A 12,195-nucleotide genomic window follows, 5' to 3' on the forward strand; every position below is an offset into this window, starting at 1 on the left:
TACTGTTTTGTGCTTTCTTGCTCTTATGGCAATAACAGAAATCACTGTAAATGTTTATACATATTTTCTAGGCCAAGTCTGGAAATAGCTGAAATGCTTTTGATCTTTTTTTTTCTCTGAGCTAAAGCAGATAGTAGAGCTTGATGCAGTCTTCTGACTTGCCAACTCTTGTCAAACCATCCAACACATGCCAGCATGGAAAATGGACATTAGATGATGATGGCAGTAATTATTTTTGGCAAAACCTGGAATTAATCAGATATGCAAAGTAAAGAAAAATCAAATTGTTTTATGTACAGCTTTAACAAATGCCATGAAACAGCGAACAACTTGATCGTTCTGAAACACAATTTATTTTTATAAAACCAAATCAATCAGTAACCAATACAATACATATTATAAATTATTATTAGTACCACAAAAGGAAAAAAAAATGTTAAAATTAGGTTGTTTCATGTCTTAGATGAATTAGGGAAAACACTTCACTTCTATGCTCCATTTCGGGGGAATGCTTTCTATGGTTGGCTGCCAACCTATTACTGTCACTTTGACAGTGTACCGGATGTATTTCATCATGGAGTCAGCATTGGAGAGGCTGTTATGTTGTTGGCAAGATTTGAATGCTGATGTCCTGTTCTTTATACATAGATGAGTGATTTTGTTACATAGAATGACTTACTGTGAATATCATTGTAATACAGTTTTTCTTTAGAATGAATGAATCTATTACAATGATAGGGCTTATTTCCTGCATGAAAATATATGTGGCTAATTAGATCAGAACTTTGAGAGAAAAATACACCACAGATCCTTTGTTATATGGTTTTTCTTTTGTATGAATACATTTGGGAGGAGCTAATGTACTTGCATCAATGAATGGTTTACCACAGTTATCACAGTGATACAGTCTCTCTCTTGTATGAAACCAGTGGTATGGTTTTTACTTTGAATGAATTACACACACATATCTCAGAGATATGGTTTTTACCCTGTATGAATACGTTTGTGAAACTTTAATGTGGTTTTATAGGTGAATGACTTATCACAGATATCACAGTGATATGGTCTTTCCCCTGTATGAATACGTCTGTGAACTGTTAATTGACTTCCAGCAGGGAATGATTTACCACAGATATCACAGCGATATGGTTTCTCTCCTGTATGAATGTATCGCATGTGTGTTTTTAGCGTACTTGTTAGGCTGAATGTCTTACCACAGATAACACAAAGATGTGGTCTTTCCCCTGAATGAACACGTTTATGAATACTTAATGCACTTCCAGAAGAGAATGATTTACCACAGATATCACAGTGATATGGTTTTTGTCCTGAATGAGTACGTTTGTGGATAGTTACCGCACTTGAATAAGAGTATGATTTACCACAAATATCACAGTGATATGGTTTTTCCCCTGTGTGAATACGTTTGTGGATAGTTAATTTACTATTATGAAGAAATGATTTACCACAGATAACACAATGATGTGGTTTATCGTCTCCATGAATACGTTTGTGAGCAGTTAAATTACTACTATTAGTGAATGATTTACTACAAATATTACAGCGATATGGCTTCTCTCTCGTATGAATATGTTGATGAGAATTTAAATGAACCTTTTGAAAGAACGATTTTCCACAGATCTCACAGTGATATAACTTCTCTCCTGTATGAATATATTTGTGTTTCGCCAAGTTACCCCTTTCAGAGAATGATTCACCACAAATATTACACTGATGTGGTTTCTCACCTGTATGAGTACGTATGTGTCGAGTTAAGCCATTAGCACGAGAGAATGATTTACCACAGACATCACAGTGATGTGGTTTTTCACCTGTATGAGTACGTGTGTGATCAACTAAATAACTTCTGTAAGGGAATAATTTACCACAGATATTACATCTATGTGACTTTTTTCTGGAATGAATGCGTTTGTGCTTAGTTAAAGTATGTTTTTCAGAGAATGATTTACCACAAATATCACATTCATATAATTTCTCTTCTGTATGCATATGCTTTTGAGTAGCAAGGGTACATTTTAAAGAGAACGATGATTCTTCTGTCCCCTTTGGCAATTCTTCAGAAAAATTCATACTTCTGTAAGGATATTTTCACCGCTTTTTATATATTCCTGGATTGATCGAAACATTTATACCGCAATGTTTCCATGGTGGCAAACTCCATTGTAAATCTGTTCAAATTTTATTAGAATGAAAAATAATCTACATATTCCAGACAATGTAGAAGAGCAATGTCTCATTCTAGAAATATTTCACTTCTGTATAAAATCTTCCTTTTATCCAAAAGTGATAAATATTGATGCCAACGCCATCCAATATTCTGAAATGATATAGAAATAGTATAAGATATTAAAGATACTTAAAGAGTAGACATACAACATTGAAACTTAACAATTTTATATTGATATACATTGCTGCTGCCATGTTAAATGCATCCAGTCCACACATGACTTCGCTTGATTGAGATAGGGGTAAAAATTTACGTTGCCTTTTTTTTTTCTTTTAATATCTTACCAGTGGACCACGGTGTGTTTCTTCGGCATCATCATTCCAAAAAATGTGTTTAATGGGAGAAAAATATTGAAAAAACATCAATACATGTGAGCGTGAAAACAAAGAGTGGTCTTAGGATGTGTTAGAAACAACCGCCAAATCGCACACCTTTTCCCCTGAAAATATTTACATTTTTATTTTTAACCGAAAAGGCTCCTCTCATGGGTTTTTAAGTGCAAAAAAAATATTGACCAAAATCGGTCCGGTGTGGGATGGTGAGGATGGAAAAATCACCCGTCAAAACGGAAATTCCAACTTATGTGGTCTTCTTGAACCGATACTCCTCTCCCCAACCCTTTGGAGAATTCTATCCAATGAATCTCTATATACTCTGAATCTATAGCATCTAAGCAGGATTTGTTCAAAAATTTGTGAAAGAGTATCTATTTTCCTGGAAGTTATGAGGCAACAAAGTCGTGAGGGTGAGGTACATATCTGTAGTTATGGTAGAAGTTTTATCATCCATAGAAAAGAATAGGGAAATATTTTCCCCAAAATTGTTATTATTTTCAGTTTAATATAATTACTGTATTCTTGAAGAAAATATCTTTTACCAATGCCGTTATATATTTCCACATTTATACAATTACCATGATCAGACAAGTGGAACACAATTCTATTATTTAAATACATTACTACAGCATTAAATCAAACTTCTTTCAACTTACCGTCGGCAGATGTAAACAATGAATCAATGTGTTATGCGTTTTCACCAAACTACCACAGTAAATATCTCAAATGCTGGAATGAGATTGACCAAGGTTTAAATCCTCAGCGACGTTGAGTTCCTAACAAGCTCAACAATAAAATCGTGAGTGAAGCTGGCTTAATGTCTCCAGCCGCACTTTCGGTCTCAAATATACCAATCGAACCTTTTTGTAATTGTCTGTCCTGTTATGTCTAATTCTATGTACGATCTTATGATTATAATAAAGAATTTATACCAAACTCAATGGTAGCGTTTCCTTGGATATGTTATAAGGTCACAGGGGACGTTGAATATTTCAAGAGGTACGAAACATTTTCAACAAATTATTTTAATCTCTAAAATATGAATAGGACATGGCAGTTTAATAGACGCAAATTCTGAATTATTTCGAAAGATGTTTTTGCATTTTGCATTAATGCAGACATATAATTCATTTGTGATTGAATATAATAATATAAAGTATTTAAATTACAAAACAATTTGCCATGATATTTGAATTTTCTTATTGTTAAATATAATTTCATCAAACTATTTCTCTGTCATTTATGACTTTATGCATTTCTTATTGTCTTGTATTGTACTTCATATTCTTTATTTCAAGCAGATGTTTTTCTATCAAAGGCCTTTGAAAACAGAGAAATCAGTCAAAATATCAACATCATCACTGTTTCACCCATCTACATCCCCAGCATACTTACTGAGAGGTTCACAAGTCAACTGATACATTCTTGGTGATTGAGTTCATTTAGTGACAGCTGACTCTATTTTTCATTTTCAATGTCACCATATAACAAAATTTCAGTCCCTGATATAGTTGTAGTATTGGGATATTTAACAAAGATATAAGCCAAAGAATACCCCTGGTGGGGTTTGATTAATTTCAGAGAGAACTATATCAAGAAAATGAATATAAATACTTTAATTTCTTAATGTGTATGTGTTTGAATAAAAGATGAAGCTAAAACACTTTTCAGGCTAAGAACTCAGTCATCAGGTGTGATTCATTCTAAACTTGCAGAAAGATCACTCTTCATGCAGTTTTCTGCTAGTTGCTATATGATATTAGATTCCCAATTTGCGTAATTAATATTTTCTGATATGGCACATCTAATTTCCATTTGAATCCCATTATTTGTCAAATAGTCTTCACTCACTCAGTAAATAAATTCAGGGCATAATGCCAGAATTGTCCTCCTTCCCTTACTTTTCCTCGTATCTTTTTGAAAAAGATATTTTTTTACTGAAATTTTTTTCAAATACATTGAGATGGTACAGATTACTGCGACTCTACTGGAATATAATGTGATGACTAAAATAACCTGGGGTTGAATATTTCATGCATCTCAACTTTATTTCCTCATGCATTTTGATGATGTACATCACAATTATGTTGAAAAACAATTATTTTTGAGACCCTTGTGATCCATGCTATTTCTAGCATATTAAACAACCACATAGAGGATGGGCTACCTTTGAGCTCTTCAAAAGAGGGAGATTAAGACTGCAATAAAATAATCAAATATATATTCAGTAATTCAAGTTAACATTGCACTCAACTTTCTACAGAAATTCCTATAAGTCAGTTTTCAGGAAAGGATGGAATAGTCCTCAAGAGTAATGGATTTTTGGTTTTAAATTGAACTAATCTACATTAAAACATATGCAAAAAGAAAGTCTATGTGCATGAATTAATTTGCACCTGTCCCCCACACAATTGTAATATATATACTGCGTGTGTTGGCACTCCATCGCTTACGACGTCGAGGGTTCCAGTTGATCCGATCAACAGAACAGCCTGCTCGTGAAATTAACGTGCAAGTGGCTGAGCACTCCACAGACACGTGTACCCTTAACGTAGTTCTCGGGGATATTCAGGGTGACACAGAGTGACAAGGCTGACCCTTTGAATTACAGGCACAACAGAAACAGGAAGTAAGAGTGAGAGAAAGTTGTGGTGAAAGAGTACAGCAGGGTTCGCCACCATCCCCTGATGGAGCCTCGTGGAGCTTTAGGTGTTTTCGCTCAATAAACACTCACAACGCCCAGTCTGGGAATCGAAACCGCAGTCCTATGACCGCGAGTCCGCTGCCCTAACCATTGGGCCATTGCGCCTCCCCGTAATCTATACTAAGAGTTAGTGTATGGAATATGCCATTAAAATAAAATATTCATTCTTCAGAAAGCTATGACAAAACACAGATGGGGAGGGGGGGCAATGTTATGTTGAAGCATAAACAGAAATGTTAAAAATTACTATCTCACAGTGTAAAATAACTATGTGACAGTGAAAAAAATTAGTTGTGATTGAATCAGTTAACTCTTTTACTTGTTTCAGTCATTTGACCGCGGCCATGCTGGGGCACCGCCTTTTAGTCGAGCAAATCGACCCCAGGACTTATTCTTTGTAAGCCTAGTAATATTCTATCGGTCTCTTTTTGCCGAACTGCGAAGTTATGGGGATGTAAACACACCAGCCTCGGTTGTCAAGCGAAGTTGGGGGGAGGGAGACAAACACAGACACACAAACATATACACACATACATATATATGACGGGCTTCTTTCAGTTTCCGTCTACCAAATCCACTTTGGTCAGCCCGAGGCAATAGTAGAAGACACTTGTCCAAGGTACCACGCAGTGGGACTGAACCCAGAACCATGTGGTTGGTAAGCAAGCTACTTACCACACAGCCATTCAGTAAAAGAATTTTGAAATCTGTCTGATAAAATAATATATTAGGCTGAATAAAAAGTAAGCACCATTTTGAACCATGAAGAGAATTTGTACTGGATTTTTGCAGTTTTGAAATTTTTAAAAATATTGTTTTGCAATTGTCTGATAACACAGACATGAGTTTACCCAAATGAATCAATAAATTAACATTGATACTTTTTTCACTGATCTTACAATCTGAAATGGAACTGTCAAAGCGTGATATTCAAGCAATTTTGCTATTTAACTTTAAAAAAAGATGTAAAGCTGCTGAAACTGATCACAATATCAACGAAATATTTGGTGAGGAAATGACCAGCGAGTGGTCAGCTCGAAAATGGTTTAAACGATTTAACTGAAGAACTGGGCCTTGAAGATCATGAGAATAGTGGACACCCATCTGTCATCAATGACAGTCAATTAAAGACCACCAATGAGAAAGAACCATGTAAAACCACTTGAGAACTGGCATAAGAACTTCAAATTAAACAGAAAACTGCCTGCAACCATTTCCATGTGATCGTAAAATAAAAAAAGCTAAACAAATGGGTACCACACGATTTCAATGAAAATCAGAAAATGCGCAGATATGAAATTTGCTCATTGCTTCTTCTCCATAACCAAACCAATCCATTTCTCAATACTATTGTAACTTACAATGAAAAGTGGATTCTGTACAATAATAAAAGCGTTCTTCACAGTGGTTGGACCAAAAGGAAGCACCAAAAACCTCTAAACCTGAGCTCTTCAAAAGAAGGTTATGGTGACTGTTTGGTGATGTACTGCTGGATTCATTCACTATAACTTCTTAAAACCCAGAAAACTCATTACTGCAGAAATATATTGCCATGAATTTGCCAAAATGAACAAAAAAACTGCTACTCCTCCATCCCAGACTGGTCAACAGAAGAGGGCCAATAATTCTTCATGACAATGATCAACCACACATTTCACTAATGATGCTCTAGAAGTTGAGGGAACTTGGCTACAAAGTTCTTCCCCAGCCCTTTCTCCTACCAACTACCAGTCTTTCAAGCACCTCGATGGTGTCCTGCGAGAGAAGGAGTTCAAAAATCAAACCGATGCTGTTAGTGCTTTCAAAGAGTTCATCAGCTCCAGAACTCCAGATTTTTATGTTACCGGAATAAACAAACTTGTAATGTGTTGGCAAAAATGTGTTGATTGTAATGGTACTTACTTAGATGAATATAATTTCCACATTGTTGAAATATATTGTGATGAACTTCATGTTTCAAAACATTGCTTACTTTTTACTCAGCCTGATATTAAAATGACAATTTATAACAATTTGCTAGATATTGTAGACTTTAATTGCATTTTTTTTGTAACAGTTACATACTCCAAACCAATTAAAAAACAGCTTTTTTTTTATTATAATATAGATTCTCATAATTTATAAATAGTATTTCCTTTGAGTTGTATTAAGTTGGAATAAAATATCATAAATTTTATTAATTCTGATTTGAAGTTTTTTAAAAATTTCAGTTGAAATGTTATTCATGATACTTTGATCTCAATCAAAGCAAACCTGGGGTTAAATGTGTTAGCTCTATTTGTGTTGGAATAGGTATATTTTTAGTGAATGAGCAAAACTCAAAATGAAATATATAAACCAATCAATAATTATTTGAACCATAAATGAAAAATAAAAATTAGGCTCCTAGGAGCACAGTCTTTATAGATGGCTGCCCTGCATATCACAGACTCTTTGACAGTGAACTTAATGTCTTTTATTGTGGAGCCAGCAAAAGAGAGTTTGTTATGTTGCTGACAAGATTTTAAAGTGCTGATGTCTCTGTTCATTTGCTACCCACCTCACACAGTGTATGTTTCTAAGCAGATGAGTCACATGTTACAGAATATGACAGAAAGTGATATTTCATTCAACCACCTTCATTAAAAACTTTTCTCAAGCAAACATTTACAGAAATATGAGATTATAAATAGTGCATGTCAAAGGTTAATGCCTGTAATCTGTGGTTGAGTCAGAAGAAAACCGATTCTCAGAATGAATATATCTATGTTTAGTCAAATCACTATTTTGAAAAAACGCTTTACCACAGATATCACACCAATATGGTTTTTCTCCTATATGGACGTTTTTGTGAGTAGTTAAAGCACTACTTCCAGAGAATGATTTACCACAGATATCACAGCCATATGGTTTTTCTCCCGTATGAATGCGTTTGTGCTTAGTTACATCACTATTTTGGAAGAAAGATTTACCACAAATATCACACTGATAGGGTTTTTCCCCTGTATGAATACGTCTGTGAATAGTTAAATGACTTGTTTGAGAGAATGATTTGCCACAGATATCACAGTGATATGGTTTCTCGCCTGTGTGAACACGGTTGTGAACACTTAGATGAGCTGTTTGAGAGAAGGATTTACCACAAATATCACAGTGATATGGCTTTTCTCCCGTATGTGTGGATTTGTGTTTAGTTAAATTATATGTTTCAGAGAATGATTTACCACAGATGTCACACTGATATGGTTTTTCCCCCGTATGAATACGTTTGTGAGCAATTAATGAACTCCCACTAGAGAACGATTTGCCACAGATATCACAATGATAAGGTTTCTCTCTTGTATGAATGCAGGTTTTGTGTATTGCTAACTGGCTTGCCTCCCTGAACGATTTACCACAAGCATCACAGTTATATGGCTTCTTTCCTGTATGGATATGTTTGTGAACAATTAGCGAGCTTCTATAACTGAATGATTTACCACAGATATCACACTGATATGGTTTCTCTCCTGTGTGAACAAGCTTGTGTTTGTTTAAGCTATTTCCTTCAGCATATGATTTCCCACAGATATTGCACTGATATGGTTTCTCTCCTGTATGAATACGCCTGTGAGTATTTAAGTGAACTTTTTGAAAGAATGATTTACCACAGATATCACAGTGATATGACTTCTCTCCTGTATGAATGTGTTTGTGTGTGGCTAAGTTACATCTTTCAGAGAATGATTTACCACAGATATCACACTGATATGGCTTCTCACCTGTATGAATACGAATGTGGCTAGTTAGGCTATCGCTTTCAGAAAAAGATTTACCACAGATATCACAGTGATATGGTTTTTCACCTGTATGAGTACGTATATGTTTGGCTAAGTTACTTCTTACAGAGAATGATTTAGCACAGATATCACATTCATATGGTTTTTCTCCGGTATGAATGCGTTTGTGAGTAGTTAAGGTATGCATTTGAGAGAATGATTTACCACAGACATCGCAGTTATGTGGTTTCTCTCCTGTATGTACATATCTATGTTCAGTGAAGTTTCTTCTTATGGTGAATGATTTACCACAGATATCACAGTTGTATGGTTTCTCTCCTGTGTGAATACGTTTATGATTTGTGAGGCTACTTCTTAGAGAAAATGTCTTTTCACAGATATCACAGTGATATGATGATTTCCTCTCCTCCTTTGGCAATTCTTCAGAAAAATTCATCATTCTATAAATTATTACAGAACTGATGAAAGCACTTCTACAGCAATATTTCCATCAACTGTTGTCCCTGTTGGTATCACAAAATGGTAGCAAACTCATTGGAAAATCTCTCCAAATTTAGTTGGAATATAAAATCGTCTCATACACCTTGGAGGCAATGATAAGAAATGTCTCACTCTAAAGAACTAACTTTCAGTAACTCCATGATAAATTTATAGAAACAGAGTTGTAGCTCTTCTGTATAAAATCTTCCTTTGTCAGTAAATGGAAATATATATTGATATATTGATGATATATCTTTAAGGCCAAATATTCTGGTATTCTGAAATGATAGAGAAATAGTGTAAGGTATTGAAGATAATTAAAAAAAAAAATTAAGATTCAATAGTGAAATTTTACAACAATTCTATACAGACAAACTGTAAACTTCCACCTCAAGAAGTGAACTTCACTTTAGAACATGCTATTTAAATTTCATCATACAAAATTGTGTGAAGTTTACATATTTACAAACTACACACACCTTTAGATTACATATATTACAATAAATAATATTGAATATACATTATATCTAGACTAGTGTCTTTGGACATAGTACCTTCAGCACTTCTTCAGGTGCCTCTCACTGGAACTGAACTCTTTATAAAATCCACAGGGATACATTGTTCTCATTCCACTGTCCATACCAGATGGAGTTCTACTATTTGCATATAGCTGATTGAATACTATAGCAATGCAAGTCAAACTTTCCTGCACACACACTACAAAGACATCAGCTATCAATACTTTTTCTCTATAAATTTCCTCAAGAAAGAGTCCTACACCTGAAATATTGAAATACCAGGTAGCACTGCTTACATCAACATGTATTAAATTTTATAATTTGCATTGTTTTGGTTTTACATATACATAAAAACTATACTATTCAACGATTTGTGATACCACTTGTATGTTATACTTCAATCGGTGTGCGTGTGTACGTGTATCATTGCTTACTCAGTCCCACAACAACATAAACCATTACACCTAACATTTAATCCACGCTTATATTCACAATACCAAAATTTACTGAATGGAGGACAATAACATTCTCTTCTCATCACCTGTCACGGTTATGTAATCCCTGGCCATTCCTTACTAAGCAGATATATGACCAAGCACATTCCATCACAACACTGCCATTGTATATCTAAGAATACGTTATCTAGCGTCCAATCCTACACCTTGTCATTCTCTTTAAAATGGATTAAATGGAATATGAAAGACGTTTAGCTGCTATTTCAAGAAGGTTGAGTGACCATAGTTTCCATCCCATTGGTTCATTCTCGCGGTTTTCTCTCCAAATCAACCGTAGCTGAGCAGCCTATAATCAAAGTCATTTTCATCAGTGCTACGATAACAGATCGAACAAGAAATATTATGAATAAAGAGAAAAAAAAAACATTAACAAAATAAAAAGCATCTGAAACCCGTAACAACTAATAAATGCATTCATACGGAAAGGAAGCAATATCATAGTGTTATATGTTGTAAATCGTTCTTTGCCAGAAGTAGCTTATCTACTCTTCTACGTAATCATACACGAGAGAAGCTAGATCGCTGATGGCTGAGATAAATCCTTCCAGATGCTCTTACATTTGTTTTTCGCAATTTCATCCGATATTGAATGGGACAATGTTAACTATCTCCTTATTTAATGTGGCATCTCTGTTTTGAATGACCTTGTAAAGTATTCTAGCCAAAACTTAAAACAAAGGAAATATTTTCGTTATGTTAATACAACGTTCAATTAGTTTCTAGTTTTTTGTTTCCAAGTTATTTTTTAAGACTATTTTCAAAATTAGATATTACCATTTCAGTTTGAAGATATTACTGTGTGCGTGAAAGTTGGAACATGGAGATGCTTTTTTCACCAAACTGCTATATATTTCCAGTTCAATATTATTACTGTATTCTTGCCGTGAATGTGTTTTACCAATGTCGCTATGTGTTTTTACATTTATATAATTACTAGGAGAGTATTGTAGTTCGCTTGAAGCATTGTGTATTGTTTGTAAAGAATGAAAAGTTTAGAATGGTATAACAATGCACTATAGAACAAAAATGGACTATATACCTGTTGTAATTTGGTTATCTATAGTCCGATGATATTTCGGAATTACAATTCCTTCTTCAGATCTTCTTTGCTGGAGAGACTCCAGCAAAGAAGATCTAAAGAAGGAATTGTAATTCCGAAATATCATCGGACTATAGTGCATTGTTATACCATTCTAAACTTTTTATTCTTTATATAATTACTGTATCTGAAAGAAATATATTTCCCAATTGTTCTCTTCAGTATGGTTATTACCTTATCCTCCAAGAGAAACACAATTCTATTATTTACATACATTATCACAAGATCGAAAAAAAAAAAAACGTTTTTCAGCTTACCGTTTTCAAATGTAAACAGCGAGCTAACGTATTATACCAAAGTATATATCTAACTGTTAGAATGAGGTTTACCAACTTTATTCTACATCAGAATTCAAGAAACTGCTATTTTCTTCCACAGTAAAATTGTAATTTGTCACAATGAACAAGTGCAGCTGACTTTAGATTTCGAGCCGCACTTTCGAACTCATTACAACTATAATGAAAGTGTCTAGTTTTGTGTTGGGTATTTTCTAATACTCTTTTACTTGTTTCAGTCATTTGACTGCGGCCATGCTGGA

At 34.4% G+C, this 12,195-nt stretch overlaps 2 protein-coding genes across 4 annotated transcripts in view; both read right to left on the reverse strand.

The window, feature by feature from the left end:
- Positions 1–334: 334 nt before the first annotated feature.
- Positions 335–3,456, reverse strand: LOC106880121 (zinc finger protein 239). The gene is made up of 2 exons (XM_014929941.2): positions 3,240–3,456; positions 335–2,338 (listed from the first exon to the last, which is right to left on the reverse strand). Exon 2 carries the CDS (start codon positions 2,089–2,091, stop codon positions 985–987), a length of 1,107 nt encoding a protein of 368 aa, XP_014785427.2. The 5' UTR covers positions 2,092–2,338; positions 3,240–3,456; the 3' UTR covers positions 335–984.
- A 3,830-nt stretch (positions 3,457–7,286) lies between these two features.
- The window catches only part of LOC106880118 (zinc finger protein 665), an 11,142-nt gene continuing 6,233 nt past the window's right edge, over positions 7,287–12,195 (reverse strand). The window contains exons 1-2 of one of the 3 annotated variants that reach the window (XM_052976215.1): positions 11,915–12,050; positions 7,287–9,803 (exon numbers count right to left, since the gene is read on the reverse strand). In XM_052976215.1, coding sequence (XP_052832175.1) covers positions 7,973–9,484 — 1,512 coding nt within the window. In that variant the 5' untranslated portion in view covers positions 9,485–9,803; positions 11,915–12,050 and the 3' untranslated portion in view covers positions 7,287–7,972. Of the gene's footprint in view, positions 9,804–11,332; positions 11,617–11,914; positions 12,051–12,195 lie in introns of those variants that run through there. The other 2 variants (XM_052976217.1, XM_052976216.1) reach the window with 2 other exon arrangements.

The sequence above is a fragment of the Octopus bimaculoides genome, chromosome 24 (genome assembly GCF_001194135.2).
Source record: "Octopus bimaculoides isolate UCB-OBI-ISO-001 chromosome 24, ASM119413v2, whole genome shotgun sequence".
NCBI classification, from domain to species: Eukaryota; Metazoa; Mollusca; class Cephalopoda; order Octopoda; family Octopodidae; genus Octopus; species Octopus bimaculoides.

Bases quoted from the DNA above. Each gene is read 5' to 3' on its own strand.
- LOC106880121 (XM_014929941.2), bottom strand. From the start codon at position 2,091: ATGAATTTTTCTGAAGAATTGCCAAAGGGGACAGAAGAATCATCGTTC.